Below are 25,000 nucleotides of genomic sequence, written 5' to 3' on the forward strand. Positions count from 1 at the left end.
TGGGTGTGGGCTATGCAAATTTGATGGGCGTGGTTTCAGCTACTTTGTGGGTGTGGGCTATGCAAATTTGTGGGTGTCGCTTATGCAAATTAGTGCGTGTCGCCCGCCTACTTTGTGGGAGCGGTTTATGCAAATGAAGGGGCGTGGTTCCCGCTACTTTGTGGGAGTTGGTTATGCAAATTTGATGGGCGTGGTTTCAGCTACTTTGTGGGTGTGGGCTATGCAAATTTGTGGGTGTCGCTTATGCAAATTAGTGCGTGTCGCCCGCCTACTTTGTGGGAGCAGTTTATGCAAATGAAGGGGCGTGGTTTCGGCTACTTTGTTGGTGTGGGCTATGCAAATTTGTGGGTGTCGCTTATGCAAATTAGCGGTTTATGCAAATGAAGGGTGTGGTTCCGGCTACTTTGGGTGTGGTATATGCAAATTTCTGGGTGTCGCTTATGCAAATTAGTGGGTGTCTCCCGCCTACTTTCTGGGAGCGGTTTATGCAAATGAAGGGGCGTGGTTCCCGCTACTTTGTGGGAGTTGGTTATGCAAATTTGATGGGCGTGGTTTCAGCTACTTTGTGGGTGTGGGCTATGCAAATTTGTGGGTGTCGCTTATGCAAATTAGTGCGTGTCGCCCGCCTACTTTGTGGGAGCAGTTTATGCAAATGAAGGGGCGTGGTTTCGGCTACTTTGTTGGTGTGGGCTATGCAAATTTGTGGGTGTCGCTTATGCAAATTAGTGCGTGTCGCCCTCCTACTTTGTGGGAGCGGTTTATGCAAATGAAGGGCGTGGTTCCCGCTACTTTGTGGGAGTGGGTTATGCAAATTTGATGGGCGTGGTTTCGGCTACTTTGTGGGATTGGTTTATGCAAATGAAGGGAGCCCCTTCATTTGCATAAACCGCTCCCACAAAGTAGGCGGGCGACAACCAATAATTGGCATAAGCGACACCCACTAATTTGCATATACCACACCCACAAAGTAGCCGGAACCACTTCCTTCATTTGCATACCACTCCCCTACATTTGCATAAGCCTATCCCACAAAGTAGCCGAAACACGCCCTTTATTTGCATACCACTCCCCTTCATTTGCATACCACGCCCCTTCATTTGTATAAGCCAATCATACAAAGTCGCCGAAACACGCCCTTTGCATAAACCGCTCCCACAAAGTAGGCGGGCGACACGCACTAATTTGCATAAGCGACACCCACAAATTTGCATAGCCCACACCCAAGTAGCCGAAACCACGCCCATCAAATTTGCATAACCCACTCCCACAAAGTAGGCGGGAACCACGCCCCTTCATTTGCATAAACCGCTCCCACAAAGTAGGCGGGCGACACGCACTAATTTGCATAAGCGACACCCACAAATTTGCATAGCCCACACCCAAGTAGCCGAAACCACGCCCATCAAATTTGCATAACCCACTCCCACAAAGTAGGCGGGAACCACGCCCCTTCATTTGCATAAACCGCTCCCACAAAGTAGGCGGGCGACACGCACTAATTTGCATAAGCGACACCCACAAATTTGCATAGCCCACACCCACAAAGTAGCCGAAACCACGCCCATCAAATCTGCATAACCCACTCCCACAAAGTAGAGGGAACCACCCCCCTTCATTTGCATAAACCGCTCCCAGAAAATAGGCGGGAGACACCCACTAATTTGCATAAGCGACACCCACTAATTTGCATATACCACACCCACAAAGTAGCCGGAACCACGCCCTTCATTTGCATAAACCGCTCCAACAAAGTAGGCGGGCGACACGCACTAATTTGCATGAGCAGCACCCACAAATTTGCATAGCCCACACCCACAAAGTAGCCAGAGCCACGCCCTTCATTTGCATAAACCACTCCCACAAAGTAGGCGGGCGACACGCACTAATTTGCATAAGCGACACCCACAAATTTGCATAGCCCACACCCACAAAGTAGCCGCAACCACGCACATCAAATTTGCATAACCCACTCCCACAAAGTAGGCGGGCGACACGCACTAATTTGCATAAGCGACACCCACAAATTTGCATAGCCCACACCCACAAAGTAGCCAAAACCTAGCCGCAACCACGCACATCAAATTTGCATAACCCACTCCCACAAAGTAGGCGGGCGACACGCACTAATTTGCATAAGCGACACCCACAAATTTGCATAGCCCACACCCACAAAGTAGCCGAAACCACGGCCATCAAATTTGCATAACCCGCTCCCACAAAGTAGCGGGAACCACGCCCCTTCATTTGCATAAACCGCTCCCAGAAAGTAGGCGGGAGACGCCCACTAATTTGCATAAGCGACACACACTAATTTGCATATACCACACCCACAAAGTAGCCGGAACCACGCCCTTCATTTGCATAAACCGCTCCAACAAAGTAGGAGGGCGACACGCACTAATTTGCATAAGCGACACCCACAAATTTGCATAGCCCACACCCACAAAGTAGCCGAAACCACGCCCATCAAATTTGCATAACCCACTCCCACAAAGTAGGCGGGCGACACGCACTAATTTGCATGAGCAGCACCCACAAATTTGCATAGCCCACACCCACAAAGTAGCCAGAGCCACGCCCTTCATTTGCATAAACCGCTCCCACAAAGTAGGCGGGCGACACGCACTAATTTGCATAAGCGACACCCACAAATTTGCATAGCCCACACCCACAAAGTAGCCGAAACCACACCCATCAAATTTGCACAACCCACTCCCACAAAGTAGCGGGAACCACGCCCCTTCATTTGCATAAACCGCTCCCACAAAGTAGGCGGGCGACACGCACTAATTTGCATAAGCGACACCCACAAATTTGCATAGCCCACACCCACAAAGTAGCCGGAACCACGCCCTTCATTTGCATAAACCGCTCCAACAAAGTAGGAGGGCGACACGCACTAATTTGCATAAGCGACACCCACAAATTTGCATAGCCCACACCCACAAAGTAGCCGAAACCACGCCCATCAAATCTGCATAACCCACTCCCACAAAGTAGCGGGAACCACGCCGCTTCATTTGCATAAACCGCTCCCACAAAGTAGGCGGGCGACACGCACTAATTTGCATGAGCAGCACCCACAAATTTGCATAGCCCACACCCACAAAGTAGCCAGAGCCACGCCCTTCATTTGCATAAACCGCTCCCACAAAGTAGGCGGGCGACACGCACTAATTTGCATAAGCGACACCCACAAATTTGCATAGCCCACACCCACAAAGTAGCCGCAACCACGCACATCAAATTTGCATAACCCACTCCCACAAAGTAGGCGGGCGACACGCACTAATTTGCATAAGCGACACCCACAAATTTGCATAGCCCACACCCACAAAGTAGCCGAAACCACACCCATCAAATTTGCACAACCCACTCCCACAAAGTAGCGGGAACCACGCCCCTTCATTTGCATAAACCGCTCCCACAAAGTAGGCGGGCGACACGCACTAATTTGCATAAGCGACACCCACAAATGTGCATAGCCCACACCCACAAAGTAGCCGGAACCACGCCCTTCATTTGCATAAACCGCTCCAACAAAGTAGGAGGGCGACACGCACTAATTTGCATAAGCGACACCCACAAATTTGCATAGCCCACACCCACAAAGTAGCCGAAACCACGCCCATCAAATTTGCATAACCCACTCCCACAAAGTAGCGGGAACCACGCCGCTTCATTTGCATAAACCGCTCCCACAAAGTAGGCGGGCGACACGCACTAATTTGCATGAGCAGCACCCACAAATTTGCATAGCCCACACCCACAAAGTAGCAGCCACGCCCTTCATTTGCATAAACCACTCCCACAAAGTAGGCGGGCGACACGCACTAATTTGCATAAGCGACACCCACAAATTTGCATAGCCCACACCCACAAAGTAGCCGCAACCACGCACATCAAATTTGCATAACCCACTCCCACAAAGTAGGCGGGCGACACGCACTAATTTGCATAAGCGACACCCACAAATTTGCATAGCCCACACCCACAAAGTAGCCGAAACCACGCCCATCAAATTTGCATAACCCGCTCCCACAAAGTAGCGGGAACCACGCCCCTTCATTTGCATAAACCGCTCCCAGAAAGTAGGCGGGAGACACCCACTAATTTGCATAAGCGACACCCACTAATTTGCATATACCACACCCACAAAGTAGCCGGAACCACGCCCTTCATTTGCATAAACCGCTCCAACAAAGTAGGAGGGCGACACGCACTAATTTGCATAAGCGACACCCACAAATTTGCATAGCCCACACCCACAAAGTAGCCGAAACCACGCCCATCAAATTTGCATAACCCGCTCCCACAAAGTAGCGGGAACCACGCCCCTTCATTTGCATAAACCGCTCCCAGAAAGTAGGCGGGAGACACCCACTAATTTGCATAAGCGACACCCACTAATTTGCATATACCACACCCACAAAGTAGCCGGAACCACGCCCTTCATTTGCATAAACCGCTCCAACAAAGTAGGAGGGCGACACGCACTAATTTGCATAAGCGACACCCACAAATTTGCATAGCCCACACCCACAAAGTAGCCGAAACCACGCCCATCAAATTTGCATAACCCGCTCCCACAAAGTAGCGGGAACCACGCCCCTTCATTTGCATAAACCGCTCCCAGAAAGTAGGCTGGAGACACCCACTAATTTGCATAAGCGACACCCACTATTTTGCATATACCACACCCACAAAGTAGCCGGAACCACGCCCTTCATTTGCATAAACCGCTCCAACAAAGTAGGAGGGCGACACGCACTAATTTGCATAAGCGACACCCACAAATTTGCATAGCCCACACCCACAAAGTAGCCGAAACCACGCCCATCAAATTTGCATAACCCACTCCCACAAAGTAGCGGGAACCACGCCGCTTCATTTGCATAAACCGCTCCCACAAAGTAGGCGGGCGACACGCACTAATTTGCATGAGCAGCACCCACAAATTTGCATAGCCCACACCCACAAAGTAGCAGCCACGCCCTTCATTTGCATAAACCACTCCCACAAAGTAGGCGGGCGACACGCACTAATTTGCATAAGCGACACCCACAAATTTGCATAGCCCACACCCACAAAGTAGCCGCAACCACGCACATCAAATTTGCATAACCCACTCCCACAAAGTAGGCGGGCGACACGCACTAATTTGCATAAGCGACACCCACAAATTTGCATAGCCCACACCCACAAAGTAGCCGAAACCACGCCCATCAAATTTGCATAACCCGCTCCCACAAAGTAGCGGGAACCACGCCCCTTCATTTGCATAAACCGCTCCCAGAAAGTAGGCGGGAGACACCCACTAATTTGCATAAGCGACACCCACTAATTTGCATATACCACACCCACAAAGTAGCCGGAACCACGCCCTTCATTTGCATAAACCGCTCCAACAAAGTAGGAGGGCGACACGCACTAATTTGCATAAGCGACACCCACAAATTTGCATAGCCCACACCCACAAAGTAGCCGAAACCACGCCCATCAAATTTGCATAACCCGCTCCCACAAAGTAGCGGGAACCACGCCCCTTCATTTGCATAAACCGCTCCCAGAAAGTAGGCTGGAGACACCCACTAATTTGCATAAGCGACACCCACTATTTTGCATATACCACACCCACAAAGTAGCCGGAACCACGCCCTTCATTTGCATAAACCGCTCCAACAAAGTAGGAGGGCGACACGCACTAATTTGCATAAGCGACACCCACAAATTTGCATAGCCCACACCCACAAAGTAGCCGAAACCACGCCCATCAAATTTGAATAACCAACTCCCACAAAGTAGCGGGAACCACGCCCCTTCATTTGCATAAACCGCTCCCACAAAGTAGGCGGGCGACACGCACTAATTTGCATGAGCAGCACCCACAAATTTGCATAGCCCACACCCACAAAGTAGCCAGAACCACGCCCTTCATTTGCATAAACCGCTCCCACAAAGTAGGCGGGCGACACCCACTAATTTGCATAAGCGACACCCACTCATTTGCATATCCCACACCCACAAAGTAGCCGGAACCACGCCCTTCATTAGCATAAACCGCTCCCACAAAGTAAGGCCTAAGTTAGCGAGAAAAGTCGCGAAATTCGACAGAACAAATCCGAGACCATCACCGCAACCGGGTCGCGGCCCCGATCGCAACCGTATAGGGTTTGGGCCAAACGGACCTAAGGTCGCGACAGTAGCCTTGAACGAACGCCTACAAATTGCCGACTTTGACGTGCGACAACGCGCCAACGATAAAACATCACGGTCCGACGTTCGGATATGTCGGAGAGCCAGCCGAGACGAACGGTTCGGTGTCTCGGACGTACGCCTCCGACAGTCGTACAAAACGTCCTTCACTTTGGCTCTGTGCATGCAGACACGTCATAAACCCATAGACTCTAACAGCGTCCTGGCTGAAAAAGTGAAACGAGACCGCGCCTCCTAGAAAGGTCGCCCGAGGACGTTCTATAGATCCATGCGTGTGTCTCCGGGAGCTCTATAACATATCCGAAAATCAGCCCGGAAGGCCTCACCGTCGTGGCGTTCCAGTGAAGCAAAGTTTGACGTTCACGCGCGCCTACGCCAATGATCGTAAGTCTGTTCGGGATGGGCCGAACACCTCTGCGATCGCGGCGACGAGCCGATCATCGTGATGGTCTGAGTTTTTTTCTGTGACCTCGGGAAACTCAAATCTGACCCGAGGCCTAGCGTTGCAGTGTAGTTCCCTTTATCGGACGCTTGTAAGAGTCCCACAAAATCGAGACCAACGCCATTTTATTTGCCATGGCCTGAATATGGATATTCGGGGGTGTTACATATTTTAAAAAATATCTATCACTTCATTTTTAAGGCATTTGGCCCAAAGGTCACCGTGGCAGTCTTTTTGCTGACCATTGACCTTTGCAAACGTCCTGGAAAGTCGAGACCGGCCCCATTGAATTCGGGACACTCTAAATAGGAATAAAATGTCTTGTTTGCGAAGAATAGGGTTAGGGAACATGTTTTAAAGGTGTGTTTTGTCTGTTTTCACTTCTGTGGAGAGAAGGGAGAGAGGAGAGGAGAGGAGGGAGAGAAGAGGCAGTCTTTTTGCTGACCATTGACCTTTGCAAACGTCCTGGAAAGTCGAGACCGGCCCCATTGAATTCGGGACGCTCTAAATATGAATAAAATGTCTTGTTTGCGAAGAATAGGGTTAGGGAACATGTTTTAAAGGTGTGTTTTGTCTGTTTTCACTTTTGTGGAGGAGAGGAGAGGAGGGCCTCTCCGCTCACTGGCCATGTAATATCTATATCTGGCCAGTGGGTGTGGATGGGCTGTGGCGCTGTTCTGAAATCCACTGCTAGAGGACTGTATTTTCTTTGACTCTCGTTTCTCTGACTTCCTGTGTGTGTGTGCGTGTGTGCGTGTGTGTGTGTGTGTGTGTGCGTGTGCGTGTGTGTGTGTGTGTGTGCGTGCGTCTGTGTGTTGTGTTGTGTCGTGTCGTCTCGTTCATCTGTTTACTTTACTTATTCACAGCTAAGATTCACATCAAGGTCTGTGAAACAGTGAATGAATAGCTGACTCTGTCGCGATTTTGGCTTTTTTAAGTTGTTTATGTTTTTGGAGGAGATTAATGCCCTGGATTATATGTTTTCGTGACACACATGGAGTCCCGAGAGGCAGCAGAAAGTGACAGGTACGGGTCGTCCCTGTGATTAAACGTGATTCTGTTCTTTGGCTATATAGAAGTGTCTATTTGTACATCTCTAAATGTTTTGATGAATTGAACAAGGTGGACCCTCTTGTAAACAAGTGTAATGCTTAATTGGGTCGTCCACTCACAGTTCTTTGTATTGAGTTTGTCCTTGAAATGTACTGTAATTCTGCAAACTGTTAATACATATTTCAATCAATCAAATCTTTAGCATCACACTGTGGTTAATGTGTTTTCGTGGCACCCTGTGACCCAATTGTAATAATAATAATAATAATAATAATAATAATAATAATAAAATAATAAAACGTTATTTGTATAATGTGCTTTAAGAGGGTTAGTGTGCTGCGCTGCTGTCTGAGAGGTTGGTGTTTGGTGTTTTAACTGTAGTGCCCCTGAATAATTATATTAATTAATGTCATTGTTTAAAGCCTTTAGTCTTTGACGTTTGTTATTTTCTATAACTTTGTCAACTTATTTCTTTGAAACTGGGAGGTATTTATTATTTTTCCATTATGTGGAGATGTGTGTGTACTGTGCCTTTAAGAAGAGAGGTGGGAGTGGGAGAGAGAGAGAGAGAGAGAGAGAGAGAGAGAAGGTAAACAGCTGGAGAACGTAATGTAAAAATGTGGAGAGAGCTTCAGTTTGAGCTACATGATGAACGCATAGAGAAAAAGACTGTGTTTATGAGAGAAACGTGACATGCGTGTTAAAAGAAGCAACGGGGAACAGAAGAACGTGGACATGGATGGAGAAAACAGTGAACCAGTTTGAGTCATTGTTTGGCTATGGTTTAGCCTAGCTTGTCTATATATATTGACACTTGAAAGAAGACAGTTTAGTGCTGTATGACTTGCAACTGAGGACAAGTTTTGATAAGTTTTGCCGAAGTGAGTTTAAGTGACACTTTCTGAACGCTTGTTTTACCGCAATTTCGGGACTACTACAAACTGGTTCACTGTGTGCAGGAGACCACACGCAGCACACGCACGCACGTGCATGCCAGTTGAGGAGGACACGTTGGACCGCGGCTGTGCGGGATTCGGGAATCATTGGTTCATATCACAGAGTACAGACAGACTGTAAGTAAGGAAATTAACTGACCACTGACTGTGCCATAATAAGAGCATTGCATTTTAATTGATTTGGTGGGTGAATAAAAACACCAATATAGTTAAAGTACTGTGGTCTGTGAATTTATAATTTGGTTTATTCTCTGATTGTGTTCAGGGTGGGGGCTCAAGAGCTAATAGTACCTTATAGTGTTAGTGTTTTTCAAGTTACAGTATAGCTACATGTTATGTCTCTGTGGCTACCTGAGGTCTCTTTTTGGTCACCCTAGTGAGAACCTAGACAACGAGAATGTTGGTATTGCTCCTCCCATGCTTTTCATTAACCTGATAATTAATGTGAGTAAGGCTGATGGGAGGGCTACATAACTAAGCATTATGTTGTACTTTAGCTATTGAAAAACCGTGAAAATGTGCAGATGGGGGGGGTCGGCGGCCAATTTCATAAAACCTTTGGGGTCCTTGACATGAAATATTGAGAACCACTGACATAGAAACATGAGGTTTTAGGCATTATGTTATACTTTAGCTATTGAAAAATAGCAGACCTACAAGCTCACAGCGCTGCACCAAGTGCCGCGCTGATATGTCGGAGAGCTAGCCAGGACGAACGGTTTGGTCTCTTGGATGTACGCCTCCGACAGTCGTACAAAACGTCCTTCACTTTGGCTCTGTGCATCGGACAGCTCACAGACCCATAGACTTTAACAGCATCCTGGCTGAAAAAGTGAAACGAGACCCCGCCTCCTAGGGAAGGTCGCCCGAGGACGTACTACAGTTCCACGCGTGCGTCTTGGGGAGCTCTATAACATATCCGAAGATCAGACCGGAAGGCCTTACCGTTGTGGCGTTCTACAGGAGCAAAGGTTTTGACGTTCGCCCGCGCCATGTCGACTAGAAAGGTCGCCCGAGGACGTACTACGTTTCCACGCGTGCGTCTCGGGGAGCTCTATAACATATCTGAAAATCAGATCGGAAGGCCTTACCGTTGTGGCGTTCTACAGAAGCAAAGGTTTTAAATAGCAGATCTACAAGCTCGTAGCGCGCCACTCGGTGTAGTGGAACGTTCGCGCGCCATGTCGACTAGAAAGGTCGCCCGAGGACATACTACGGTTCCACGCGTGCGTCTCGGGGAGCTCTATAACATATCCGAAGATAAGACCGGAAGGCCTTACCGTTGTGGCGTTCTACAGAAGCAAAGGTTTTAAATAGCAGATCTACAAGCTCGTAGCGCGCCACTCGTGTAGTGGAACGTTCGCGTGCGCCATGTCGACTAGAAAGGTCGCCCGAGGACGTACTACAGTTCTACGCGTGCGTCTCTGGTAGCTCTATAACATATCCGAAGATCAGACCGGAAGGCCTTACCGTTGTGGCGTTCTACAGGAGCAAAGGTTTTGACGTTCGCCCGCGCCATGTCGACTAGAAAGGTCGCCCGAGGACGTACTACGTTTCCACGCGTGCGTCTCGGGGAGCTCTATAACATATCTGAAAATCAGATCGGAAGGCCTTACCGTTGTGGCGTTCTACAGAAGCAAAGGTTTTAAATAGCAGATCTACAAGCTCGTAGCGCGCCACTCGGTGTAGTGGAACGTTCGCGCGCCATGTCGACTAGAAAGGTCGCCCGAGGACATACTACGGTTCCACGCGTGCGTCTCGGGGAGCTCTATAACATATCCGAAGATAAGACCGGAAGGCCTTACCGTTGTGGCGTTCTACAGAAGCAAAGGTTTTAAATAGCAGATCTACAAGCTCGTAGCGCGCCACTCGTGTAGTGGAACGTTCGCGTGCGCCATGTCGACTAGAAAGGTCGCCCGAGGACTTGTAGATAGCAGATCTACAAGCTCATAGCGCGCTTGTAGGTCTGCTATTTTTGAAAAATCGTAAAAATGCGGCACAAATCTTTGAATATATATTCTTTCAGAGCGAACGTTTTTTTTATTTCGACGTCGGGCCTAAATGGGTTAAGTGTGGATGCCGTGCCAGCAGTGAATAATGAAATGAAACAAAATGAAAATTCAGGCTAGTCATGTGGGTCAATACATCATCATACATCATCATCATCATGATAAAAGTTCACAGTATTTTCAACCGTTCTATACATTGTTTTTAAAAGAAATATTTTAGTGATGTATTCTATTTTTTTCTTGCTGCCTCCTTTAGTATAAATATACTAGTGTATAACATCTTTCATTTGTCTTAATAAATGACTCAAACAACAAGTAAGGTGCTCATAATGGTGCATTGGTAAAGTATCTGTCCACCATCATCATGGAGACAAGAGTTTCAAATCCACAGTGGTGCATCGTCCGGCTTGCAAACCCCTAGGGGTACTTGTTGGTACTGCAATGGGTTCACACTAATTATTGTTCGGAAATTAGGATTACATTTTGTTTTTACAGTAGAATGTCAAAGTATACATTTTATACCTTTTTGAAAATGAAAACATGTATTCCTATTGTGCAAAAAATAAGTCATAGGGTGTACTTCCACATACTGTATTCGGGGGGGATGGAAAATGAATGCATTCAAACCTTTATTTATTCTCGTAAGACATTGAGGTCACCCTCCTTTTGCAGTGTCGTCGAGATACAACATTTCAAAGCAGAATGCAATGCCCCCGGTGGTCACCGAGGCTACTGCGTTAGCGACTCCTGGGGAGGCACCTGGCAGTGGGGGCTCCTCACTGGCCGTTGAGCCAGTAGAGCCACAACAGCAGTGATACTAACATGGTTCTTAACCCATTTTGGGGCGGGAACCCCTTTTGGTGTTTTAAACATTGTTATAATTTAGCTATTGAAAAATAGCAGATCTACAAGCTGGCGCGCTACGAGCTTGTAGGTCTGCTATTTTTGAAAAATCATTGAATATATATTTCAGAGCGAACATTTTTAACTAAAATATTTGCTTCTGGGGCGTCCCTGGAACTACATATTTTGAGATGGGGGGGGTCCGTGGCCCAATAGAGATAATTCTGGGGGTCCTTGACATGAAAAAGGTTGAGCACCACTGATATAGAAACATGGGTTTTTCAGAAAAACAATAGGATTTTGAAGCCTTTTTTTTAATCGACCGCAGTCCAAAATGGGTTAAGGTGCATTTAATGGTCTCAACACTGTCAGCTAAATTTATTTTACACATTTGATGATATTATTCCAGACATCATTGTATTCAAAATGTTGTCATTATGAACCAACACACCTGTTTTCTGTATGTAAAGGGATATAAAACAAAATGTTATGCTCATGTTTTATGAAAACTAACTTGTGCATATTGACTAAAATTATTGGAGAAATCTTCTCACAGAGTAAACGGCAAAGAACACTGAGAATATATGGTATTTTACTCCACTAAAAAAGCTCCTTTTGTAAGGACATTAATGCCACAGACGAATAACAGTCTAAGTCCACACTATTGATCCATAATGTATAAATGATAGATAAGGGTTCAGGACAACGAGGCCTTTTCGTGGAGGGGTCAGAATGAAATGAGCTCATCGGAAAGGTGTACAAAATAAACAATGGACAAAATTAATAACATAGCATTTCACAGTATAAATCTTTATTGCTACTTGGCTTAAGGTTAATTAAAAATACAGCTTTCTGCTCCAAACTAGACATAGCAGCTTTTTAAATAAAACGGTTTAAAGGAGTACGATTCTGGCTGACAGACAGCAAAAGTGCTCATTGTTAGTCCTATTCCTAAATAAAACAATTATCAACTGATGAATAAACATTTAACATGATTTTTTTTGCAGTATTCTGCATGCTAAAATAAAATAATATTAGATATGCTCCATTTTGTACAAATCACATTTTGTATGTACTGTATGTATTTTATTTTGATTTACAGTATATAGGGCATGCTTTAAACATTAAATACAGCAATAATTAGTACCTTAAAAGTACAATAATGTGTAACAATTTACCATACAATCCCTATCATTTTAAATTCTGTAATGGAGAAGGAAATATAAATTTGCATGAAACAATGAAGTACAAAAATAAACATCAGCTTCTTGGCATTGAGATAAAATATTCAAGCATTTCTAGAAAATAATGTACAGAAAGGAACAGTGAGGGTTAAACATGGTTACTTTGGTCATTATGTCAAACAACTGGAACATCCTCTACCAGTCTCTCTTTCACCAGAACCACTCAACAACATTCATTCCATAATGCATAAGAGCATGCATGCATACTTGTATGTGTGCATTTAGTCTAACATCTCTTAACACACACATGCATGCATGCACACACGTCACACACACACACACACACACACACACACACACACACACACACACACCACATACAACATACAACATACAATACCACAACACAGGCAGCATCTAAAAAAAAAAAAGAAGGAAAAATAAGCATCTTATAGTGGAAAGGATGAATTGGCAATTTGAAAAACACTGACAGCCTTTTACTCAGCCAAGCGATTCTCAACCTCTTGTGGATCTGGGCCCACTAGAAAATCTTGAAGGTGCACATGGCCCACCCATCTGACCACCTATTATGATCAGATGTTTTGGGCCGTGTGCATTTTCAGAACATGTTTATTTTAATGTATCGATTGTGTACTACTTATAGAGTATGCGCGTGACATCATCATCAAACCAGGAAGTTATGCAGGAACGCCTACTGAGTGGCAAAAACTACTTTCTGGCCTTGACAGCCCATACATCCACACAGAAAAGTCATATCTGATTGCATTAAACAACATTAAACGATGTTAAACTCACTTTGCCTGTTGCTTTGCCACTCGATGTGCCATTCACTTTAAGCATGCGCATACTCTCTATTACGTTTTTGTTTATTGGTAATCACTATGAAAACACATTTGTCAAGATTTAAAAGATTTTTTTGTTATTGTACTGTAATATCAATAAAACCATAGTGAATTTTGAGGGCCCACTTGCAATATCCTCACAGGTTGGGAATGGTTATATCATATGCATACGCTTGTATGTCTGGTGTCTTGTCCACTAGAGAATTAAAGGGAATCAATCCTATTATCAAAACATTGGACTTCACTGTACCCTGTGCTCCCTCTGGCTCTACAGTATGTATACTAACTGTAAGGATATTTAACCCATTTAGGCCTGACGTCGAAATAAATAAAACGTTTTCTGAAAGAATATTATATTCAAAGATTTGTGCCACATTTTCACGATTTTTCAAAAATAGCAGACCTACAAGCTCGTAGCGCGCCACTCGGTGGCGCGCTATGAGCTTGTAGATCTGCTATTTTTCAATAGCTAAAGTATAACATAATGGGTTAAGTGTTTGTTTCTATTAAACCATGGAAGAGTGGGAGAGAATGTTCACACAAATGCACAATTGAACCTGACTAATGGTCTGTAGATCCTTAACAAAACTCACATAAATGCAAAATGTTTGCACAAATAAACACATAGACGCACATTCACACAGGCACACCATCAGTTACTGTATCATTTCCATCCAGTTTGCTTTGCATATCTGTATGAGGGAAGTCATCAAGTCTTCATACTTTAGTGCCTTACAACAGTATCCTGTATGCAATAAGTCAAACAAAAAGGCCCATTCCATTTCAGGAATTAATAAAGAAAAACCCTCGTCCCAACTTAAAAATGCAGTATGAAAATGTCAAATTTGTGCAAATATTTTTTTAAACATTAGCATCTGTCCCAAAGCTCTATCTCCAACATCCCAGTGTAGAATGTACAGAAAAGGTCTACACTTAAGCACATGTATGTACTAGTGATGTACGGGCGGGCCGGCAACCGGGCCGGCCCGCGCCGATTTGAAAGATCGAAATCTTGTCCCGGCCGACGGGACAAGATTTTCAGCTCAATTATTGCACGGCGGGCGGGGCGGGTCACGTGAGAGTTTTGGACAAAATCTGTAAATTTAGTAGTAGAAAAATGTGTGTATTCTGAAGAAATGGACTTACTATATGGACAGTTGCTACATGAGCCAGGGAATCCAGGAAAAAAAAACACATTTTTGGTTGTACTGTGACCTTCTACAGTTTTCGGCCAAAATATAAAGTGGGCTATTATAGCACCACCATTAGGACACTTTGAATATGTTTGGGTTGCGTTGTCTTCCTAGGACCATTTATTTACCATTCTAGGACCTCGGCCTACTGGAAGCCTGCACAAAGTTTGGATGCTGACAGGTGCAGCATTTTCAAAGATTGGATCCAGACTCATGCACATACATGCACGTGCACACACACACACACACAGACATACAAAATCTTCTTCCAAGATCCCTTAGTTCCAGCAACTAAGACGCTCTGTACTTTTCTAAAGGAATTATCTAAGTAGTTTGTCACCTTAGGAAAAATACTACAGTATAATCAATAATGACACAAAGACTTCCAAATAACAATTGGGAAGAGAGTGATCACAAAGGCAATATGCTGTTGGCTTATACCTGTACCGTAGCCCAGGTATATCAACGTTATAGAGGCCCAATTACGGTATGTTGTTTATAAATAATAGCCCACAACAAATGTTTTCATTTGTTTTACAAAGTGCTTTGAACATATATTTTTTAAATGAAAAAAGTAATGGCAAAATTGAGTAATGAATCTATCAATGGGTAAATATTTGACCGATCATTCCAGTCTAATGAATACAGATTAGAAGCGTAGGTTGGTATTTCTTTGTTTCTTGTCCTCCCTCTATTTACCACTGATGCAAGTCACGAAGAGACAAGGAGATGGTATAACATAGAATAGTAGTAGTGCTTCTTTAAGGCGATATGGGAACATTGGAAGATCCAATTGGAAGATGCAGCTACTGAATGCAGCAGCACCAATAACCAAATAGTATCTAGATGGAGCAAATAAATGACACTAGTAATTATACATGTTTGGCCTCCCTACAATCTCTGTTTTGGCACAAGGCAAGGTTTAAAGGAATGGCTAGACAGGGGTTTCTAGAACTGCACGATGGTGTTTGACAAACCAATGAACACTGTAACCTGCATTCCATTGTTCATCACCTATACTTGGCAAACACACGGCAGCAGAGGATGCAGTACCTTTAGAATTGATGATGGTTCCAAACCATCATTTAGATGGGAACCCCCTTGAACTCCCTCAAGGACCCCTGGGGGTCCCCGGACCCCACTTTTGGAACCACTGTTCTAAATCCTAGTTTCTATGTTATTGGTTCTCAAACCTTTTCATGTCAAGGACCCCCCAAATTATATGAATTTGGGCCGCGGACACCCATCTCAAAATATTTTGTTCCAGGGACCCCCAGAAGCAAAGATTTGAGTTAAAAATGTTCACTTTAAAAAATATATATATATTCAAAGATTTGCACAAATGTTCCAGATTCAAAAATAGCAGATCTACAAGCTCATAGCATGGCACAACGTGACGTGCTATGAGCTTGTATATCTGCTATTTTTGAATAGCCAAAGTATAAAATAATGGTTAAAGGGTTTAAAATCTAAAATGACACGGATGCTTTTCCTGGTTTTAATGGGTTTAAACAAGGCATAATAAACCTTGTGTGGGAGACATAGACTGTCCCAATTATTATGAATGCTGTCGTTTGTTCTAAGACAACAACAGCAACACAACAATCACACCCACCTATTGTCCTGGACTGGCATTCTCCCATTTGGGTCATGCTACCTCTAGGGACCAGATCCTACCACACAACACTTTCCTGCATAAAACAAGCGACAGACCATACGTTTAACTTGCTGTGGATCTGTAGATGATATGCTAGCCAGTAAAACAGTCAAAAGAATTTAAAAAATAAAAGACCCACTGAGATAGATAAATTATGGCTTGTCATAGTTGTCACTGCTGTAGTTAGTTTGTCACACAAACAAACTGAATGCGCCCGTTAAAGATTATTTTAGTTGAGATAACAAATTTCAATGGGTACTTGGGTAGCAGCCTCAAAAGAGAAACAAAAACAGTGTGTGTTGACTAGAATTTGTCATCTATGTACCAGCAGAGTACACTGACATTTCATAACATACGGTACATACATATAAAGTATGTTTATTTTACATGTCTCTAAATAAATCCAGCCTTGCCCTCATTGCGTACAGTACTTTGATAATTGTTTTGTTCAAATGACTCTTCCACACTTCCTAGATCTTCATTTGATTCTCTGATGACCATACAACATAATCCATTAATTAATTAATCACACACCATCTCAAATTACAGTGTTGGCTTTACACCGTTATGAAAATTAAGTTCTTACAATTATTTTTGGCAACAATTCAAAATGAATGTCCTCTCTAGCGAAACATCCACGTGAACCAGTGCCTAAATTCAACAGACTAAAGCCTGATTCATACTTGGTTGCACGACGGTGTCGCATGTCGAGGACAGCCGACATACAAGGTCTGCTAATGAAGGCCTGCTATTCTCGGCCGTTCCCTGCCATTCCCAGCCGTTCTCTGCACACGACAGCGCATGAATTAGGCCTTAGTTAAAACGTCAAAACATTTTGAAGATGGATCACATCCTATACATAGGGTTCACCACATAGGCCTACTGAATGGAATCGTTGAACAATCCCACAGTAGCTTTTCTCTTACAGCTGGGAATGTCAACACGCTCTGGTCTGGGCTGATTCATCCGCAGTAGGCACTTTTTCACCTTTTCTTCACAGGGATTTTCCTCCTGGACCTGAAAGACCGCCGGACGGACCCCTCGAGAGGAGATCATTAGAGTGATCATCCCAATTCAGGATAGCAATTTGATTGCTAGACCTTCCGAGTAAAGGGAAATGTTGCTGACGTGTTCTGCAATGTTAAATTCATGAGGTATTCCAGTTCAGGCATGGGGCTTATTATTCGTCCTTTGGAACATGAATTTCTTTCCACAACCTCTTGTCACGAGTTGTGCCGCCGACGCCCCGCTCACACAGTTCCACCAGATTCAACCCCATTCAGACAACTCGCTAGCTTAGAACGACGTGCTGACGGACATCAATCGCTTTTCCATCTGTCAAACGTCACAACACATCTACCATGTCTGGTCTGAATGGCAACTCCAATTTGAATATCCCACAGAGAGACCTCCTTTCTGCCTCCTTTTGCCATGGCATTTGGTGCGTTACTCTGGCTCTCCTACTAGAGGGCAGTGTCGTACACCTCCTGCTGTAGAATGCGAGTGGGGCCTGCAGAGGGGGCCAGCATGGAGGTGTGGTTGTGCTGATGGAGCATGGGAGCAGCAGGAGGGTGCGGGTGGTCCCACACCAGGTCTCTAATGGAAGGGGGAGTGGACGGCACCGGGGGACCCAAGACCACAGGGGTCTGGCCTCTCAGCTGCTCCCGGACATCCTGCTCCAGACTCGGGGGCACAATCAGTTGATCCTCTGGGTCCTGCTGGGCCGGGGCAGTGAAGTAGCCCGACTTCTTTTTGGGAGCCTCCAGGGCCACCTCGATGGCGTTATGGCTGTCCTGAGGGTAGGGTTGTCATCATGATGACAGTTTAGTTGACCATCAAATGTTTATCTGTCCCTAAATAATCCATTGATGCGAGTAACAATTTAAGTGTTTTTGGCATCAAAATACAGTATAAAAAATACATATATAGTTGAAAATGTCTTTTCAGTTTGCCTAGTAACAGAAAATTACTTTTCTGTTTGATCATTTAATACTTCCAAAGTTTTCAAAAATGGCGGAAATAGATGATCTAAATTATAAGCACATGATGCGATGCATTTCTCCACAGACTAATTTATACAGATGAAATGGAAACAAGTCTGTCATCCCAAATAATTTGCGATGAGGAGATCATGTGATCGAAAGTACCCTACTTTTACTTAAGTAAAATGGTGAGGAATTTCCAATTTCCAATACTTCTACTCCACTACATCACAGAGGCAAATATTGTACTTTTACATTCATTTGAAAACTATTTTTTATTAAAAAGAATATTATTATAATTATTTCAATAACTAGATTATTATTATAAAACATATATTAATTAAACACTTCAGCTCTATACATTTCGGCCATTTGAAAATAGCCGATCTACAAACTCACAGTGAGTGAGCTTCTAGATCTGCTATTTTCAAAATATTTGTATACATTTGAAAACTTGAAATGGGACATTCTGCATAGTGAGCATACTTTCGTACTTTTAATAAAGTACATTTTGAATTCCGAACTTTTACTTGTAACGGAGCAGTTCTACATTGCAGTATTGATACTTTTACTTAAGCAAAACATTTGAGTACTTTCCCCCACACCACTGGGTAATTGTGACAGGGCTACCTGAGGGGCAACCACGGAGCCGTTGGACAGCTTCTTGCCAAAGAGGCTGGACGTGGACGGTGACTTCTTCAGGTCCGACATCTCTCGGCCGCAGACGGCCAGGAGGCAGCCGTTGGTCGCAGACACCACCACGCTGGTCTGCCTGCGCGTCTTACCGTTGGGATAGTCACAACCCCGCTGCTCCATGTCAACGTCTTTGGGGTTCACGGCGGGGGGCCCAGACCGCAGCTGGAACGCACAGCAATGGATGTCAACCTAGATAGATAAAGACAGACAGACAGACAGACAGACCTTTATCGATCCCGCAGGGGAAATTCAGTGGCCAGCAGTTAACTTAAAGCATCCAATTTTTGATGCCGGTTAAAACGCCATCAACAATGAACGATAGCATACGACAGCACACCCTTTACAGTAACCTGCACTACGCAAAAACAAGACACACCCAATCACAGTAATTACAGTATCCCACGCTATGCTTAAACAAATGACACGTAGGTTGCGGAGTTAATTCAGTCAGTCACACTCGAGGGGGTTCATGCCGTGCTCAAAGGCGCATTCTATACTCAAGGGGTTAACATGCTGAATTTCTATGTGGGTGTATCAGTGTTTCCACTCCTAAGCGCAAAACGGTCGACAGCCGCGCACGTCTTAAGCTGTGCGCAGCTTATTTTAAAAACCTGGAAAACCCGGAAAAAGAAGCTGCACACAGCCGAGAACGTGCACGGCTCTTTAGTAAGTCTGGCAGCACCTTATAAGTGTGTGCAAGTCCCACACGTCATTCGCTGATGCGGCAGTCAGCTGACCAATTGGGCGGGCTACTTAAGCTCACTAGTCTGCATGCTCTTCCTGCCTTCCTTCTGCTATGGTTCCCGGTTGTTATGTGATGTTTGCTCCCAGCACCACCGGTGGGCTCTGTTATTTATGCTCCCCATGGGGGATAATGTTTTATGTTGGTGCTTAATCGTGCCGAGCAGGGAGAAAATGCAGCAGAGCCGAACGCCAAGATAAATATCATATGCACACTTGTATTCTCATTCCATAATAAATATTGGTTAAATCTATTCCGTGAGTTGTCTGACTGAACTAGTGTCGTAACGAGATCAACAGAATACTCTGGGATCAGTCCAGTGTCCAACAGTACCTCCACCTCTAGCTTGCTGCCGTTGGAGATCACACCTTCAAGTGGTAATTCGTCGTCGCTGTCCAGCCCGTTGTCAGAGTGGTTACTGGAGAAGGTGGCACTGGAGGGCTGCCGCTGGAACAAGACGGGGTGAGGCCCCCCCGCCCCGGCCGAGCCGGGCACCATGACGCCAGACAGCGTGGTGGTGGCAGCGGGATGCAGGCTGCAGCGTCTCTCTGGGCGGTGCACGGGGCCTGGGGAGGCAGGGTTACTATCATACACTGGTTAAAGAAGGAGCATGTCACCCATTTTAACCCATTTAGGCCTGACGTCGAAATAAAAAAAAAACGTTCGCTCTGAAAGAATATATACCTATTCAAAGATTTGTGCCGCATTTTTACGATTTTTCAAAAATAGCAGACCTACAAGTTCATAGCGCGCCACTCGGTGGCGCGCTATGAGCTTGTAGATCTGCTATTTTTTAATAGCTAAAGCATAAAACTAATTAAAAAACGAACTATAAACACTAACTGAAATTGAAAAACAAAAAAAGTGAAAACTAAATACAAAATTACACTTGTGTGAAGTGAGGGGCGCTCTTGCCATCATATATCATCATACATCACATTCCGTGCTCAGCCAATCAAATCATCATATTCCGTGCTACAAACACACACACACACAAAGCTGTGCATAGGAAAAAAAGTAAAACAACGTTCAAAAAAACGGATTCTAAACTTTACTAACCTTGTGAGGAGGTTTGCTCATCGGAGGCAGTGGAACCTGCTTCGCTGCCCACCTCGGAGGCCGACGTCTCGCTGTTGAACTCGGACACGACGACGGCGGTGCTGCACGAGGGAGTGACTGGCTCGGCAGTGGCGGGGCCGAGAATCATCACGGCGGCCGGTAAGGCGGTGGTGGGGCACGCCGTGGTCGCCCCCCCTCCTCGGGGCTCAGTGCCGGCGGCAGAGAGCGGCGGCTCACAGGTGCAGCTGTCCTCGCCGATGTGCAGAGACACCACCACGGCGCCGATGTTGTCCTTGCAGCCGTAGCTCTGGGCCAGGGAGCAGAGCTTCTTGGCGGCGGCGCGCGGGTCGCGCACGGTCTGAACGGTACGCACGGCCTCGTGGTAGGAGACCCTCTGGAACAGCGCCCGGTTGCCCAGGATCAGGAACTGGTCTTGGGGACAGAGGGGCTCGGTGTGCACCCAGGGCTTGGGCAGCACCCACGGAGAGAGATAAGAGCAGCCCAGCAGGCGCGAGCAACACGTCACTCCGCTCACCTTGTTGTCCTGCAAACATTAAGAACAGAGATGAACATGTAAACATGAGTAGAACACAGTCTAGTACATGTAGGGTTTCATCCTGAAGTGTTGCATCTGGAAAAGTATAAAGAGTTTCCAACCAGTCAATATTTTCATAATGTCTCAAGAAGACGTGTGATTTTTCTATCCTCAAAAAACATTTATAGGCAACTTATTAGTCAGAATCAGAATCAATCTTTATTGTCACATCACATTACAAGTAAGGTGGGTGAAAAACTTGGTTGTGCCTAAAGGCTCCTCATTGCAGTGAAGATAGAGAAAAGAGAGGAGCATAAAGTGCAAAACTCATAATATTATGAGTGTATTATGAGTTGAGCCTTGATGAGATTACTAAACTCTTGTAATGAAGCTGGCTGGTTATGTATAGTCATTCGGTACACTGTAAAAATCACTACACAACTTCTAATTAGAATCAATATCTTACAAATGGTGCAATGCCGTGGTCAGAGGTCAGGAAAGTGTGCTATTGATTGGCACAGAGTTGTAATAGCTGATCTACAAGTTGCATCGCGATGCGCTGTGAGCTTGTAGATGAGCTATCTTCACTATTTTTGAAATTTGCAATAACTAGTACCTCTGTGATGATGGCTTTGGCTAGTTTAACCCTCTCCATCTCCTCGGCACTGCTCTCCAGGCTGAGGACCTTAGAGAGGACTAGAGGCTGGCCGCCTCGGCACAGCACTGCCTGGCAGGTGCCCACGTTAGCCACGGTCAGGCTGAACACGCCTCCTGGCTCCCCTAAAGGCTCGTGGTGGATGTAACACAGCAGGGCAGAGGCTCCCAGCTTCTGCCCAGCCATGCCTAGTTTCCTGTACCATACAAACACACACACACACACACACACACACACACACAAGCTTCAGAGCCCTAAAGCAGCTGTTCGCAACCTATAAATCAACACAGCAGCGGCAGCACAATGATCCGTTTGTTAATTGCAAACACTGTTGATGTACTGATGGCAAATATCGTCTAAATAGTTTTTCAATTCAAATTTACGCAATATATTAGATTGACACAATAGATATGTATTTTGCCTCAGGCCATTTTCACCGTATATTGAAAATAGCAGATTTACAAGCTCACAACATGTCACATTGCGACACGTAAGCTTGTAGATGGTCTATTTTCAAATAGCCAAATACTAAAATAGGTTTAAGTTTAAGATTTAAACACTGTTCCTTATTTTGCTGTGGATGCCCTGAAACCCGGGTCCCCGGAGCCTACTCTGAGAACCAGTGTATTTATTAGATAATCCAACCTGTGTGAGGTGAGAAAGGTATTGCACATGTACACGCTGTCCACACTGGAGTGCTGTAATTCCTCGGATAGCACATCTCCCATGGTGCACTGCAGTAGTCGAGGCACTTCCTCATTGCGGTCACCGTCAAAGATGCCATAAGCTGCCTCTACGCCGCTGTCCCCAAAACGATCCACTACCAGCACAGACACAACCTGTCCACAACACAGCACACACACATTAACACATACATGAACAACTCTGAGGCAAATATTGTACTTTTTACTCCACTACAATTATTTGACAGCTTTAGTTACAACTTACAAGTGACTTTGGAGATTTAGATTATTCATACAAAACATACTTTAACCCATTTAGGCCTGACCTCAAAATTTAAAAAAAAATCTTCTAAATCCTCCAGTTTTCTGAAATAAATATTTTCACGATTTTTCAAAAATAGCAGACCTACAAGCTCGTAGCGCGGCAATCGGTGCCGCGCTACGAGCTTGTAGGTCTGCTATTTTAGACAGACAGACAGACAGACAGTGGCCCCCAAAAATAGCAGACCTACAAGCTCGTAGCGCGGCAATCGGTGCCGCGCTACCGAGCTTGTAGATCTGCTATTTTAGACAGAGATTATATCAATGAACCCTGAGGATGTACAGTAGGCTGTATACTTGTCCTTAATGTAGATGCAGTAATGCTCCTATCTGGTCACCAGAGGCCAGTCTATGGACGGATACTATCATGTTCTCCCTAGTACTATTCAGCATTGGTGTTATGTTAAGGGCCATTCACACTGTGTACTTTAACTACAACTATAATGTCTATAACAAGAGACGTTTTCACGTTTAAAATGTAATTTATAAAAGCTGACTGAATACAATTGTTTAGAATGTATACCAGTGCTTCTGAATTCGGGGTCCGGTGACCCCCAGGGGCCCTTGGGGGTTGTCCAGGGGGTCCCCAGTAAACGTAGGTAATGCAACATCACAATGGTTTGAACACGACTAGACAGCAGCGCAGTCTGTTTTCACGTTTAAAGTGACATTTATAAAAGCTAACTGAGCATAAATGCTTAGAATGTATGCCAGTGCTTCTCAATTTGGGGTCCGGTGACCCCCAGGGGCCCTTGGGGGTTGTCCAGGGGGTCCCCAGTAAACGTAGGTAATGCATCATCACAATGGTTTGAACACGACTAGACAGCAGCGCAGTCTGTTTTCACGTTTAAAGTGACATTTATAAAAGCTAACTGAGCATAAATGCTTAGAATGTATGCCAGTGCTTCTCAATTCGGGGTCCGGTGACCCCCAGGGGCCCTTGGGGGTTTTCCAGGGGGTCCCCAGTAAACGTAGGTAATGCAACATCACAATGGTTTGAACACACAGCAGCGCAGTCTGTTTTCACGTTTAAAATGACATTTATAAAAGCTAACTGAGCATAAATGCTTAGAATGCATGCCAGTGCGTCTCAATTCGGGGTCCGGTGACCCCCAGGGGCCCTTGGGGGATTTCCAGGGGGTCCCCAGTAAACGTAGGTAATGCAACATCACAATGGTTTGCACATGACTAGACAGCAACGCAGTCTGTTTTCACGTTTAAAATGACATTTATAAAAGCTGACTGAATACAAATGTTTAGAATGTATACCAGTGCTTCTCAATTCGGGGTCCGTGGACCCCCTGGGGCCCTTGGGGGATTTCCAGGGGGTCCCCAGTAAACGTAGGTAATGCAACATCACAATGGTTTGAACACGACTAGACAGCAGTGCAGTCTGTTTTCACGTTTAAAGTGACATTTATGAAAGCTAACTGAGCATAAATGCTTAGAATGTATGCCAGTGCTTCTCAATTCGGGGTCCGGTGACCCCCAGGGGCCATTGGAGGTTGTCCAGGGGGTCACCAGTAAACGTAGGTAATGCAACATCACAATGGTTTGAACACGACTAGACAGCAGCGCAGTCTGTTTTCACGTTTAAAGTGACATTTATAAAAGCTAACTGAGCATAAATGCTTAGAATGTATGCCAGTGCTTCTCAATTCGGGGTCCGGTGACCCCCAGGGGCCCTTGGGGGTTGTCCAGGGGGTCCCCAGTAAAAGTAGTTTAATGCGGCATCACAGTGGTTTGAAGCACACGACCAGACAGCAGCACGCAACAGTCTGTTTTCACGTTTAAAATTACATTTATAAAAGCTGACTGAATACAAATGTTTAGAATGTATACCAGTGCTTCTCAATTCAGGGTCCGTGGACCACCAGGGGCCCTTGTGGGATTTCCAGGGGGTCCCCAGTA

At 45.2% G+C, this 25,000-nt stretch overlaps 1 protein-coding gene across 1 annotated transcript in view; it reads right to left on the bottom strand.

Moving 5' to 3' along the window:
• Positions 1-16,483: 16,483 nt before the first annotated feature.
• LOC306918608 (PH domain leucine-rich repeat-containing protein phosphatase 2-like) overlaps positions 16,484-25,000 on the bottom strand; it is a gene marked incomplete at its 5' end in the record, with an annotated part of 8,753 nt that continues 236 nt past the window's right edge. Inside the window, 6 exons of the mRNA XM_079531500.1 lie at positions 16,484-18,209; positions 19,029-19,283; positions 20,170-20,402; positions 20,896-21,439; positions 22,047-22,281; positions 22,731-22,924. Of these exons, the coding sequence (XP_079387626.1) occupies positions 17,880-18,209; positions 19,029-19,283; positions 20,170-20,402; positions 20,896-21,439; positions 22,047-22,281; positions 22,731-22,924 (1,791 nt within the window). The 3' untranslated portion in view covers positions 16,484-17,879. The remainder of the gene's footprint in view (positions 18,210-19,028; positions 19,284-20,169; positions 20,403-20,895; positions 21,440-22,046; positions 22,282-22,730; positions 22,925-25,000) is intronic.

This window comes from Electrona antarctica, assembly GCF_951216825.1.
Source record: "Electrona antarctica genome assembly, contig: scaffold_303, whole genome shotgun sequence".
Lineage (NCBI taxonomy): Eukaryota > Metazoa > Chordata > Actinopteri > Myctophiformes > Myctophidae > Electrona > Electrona antarctica.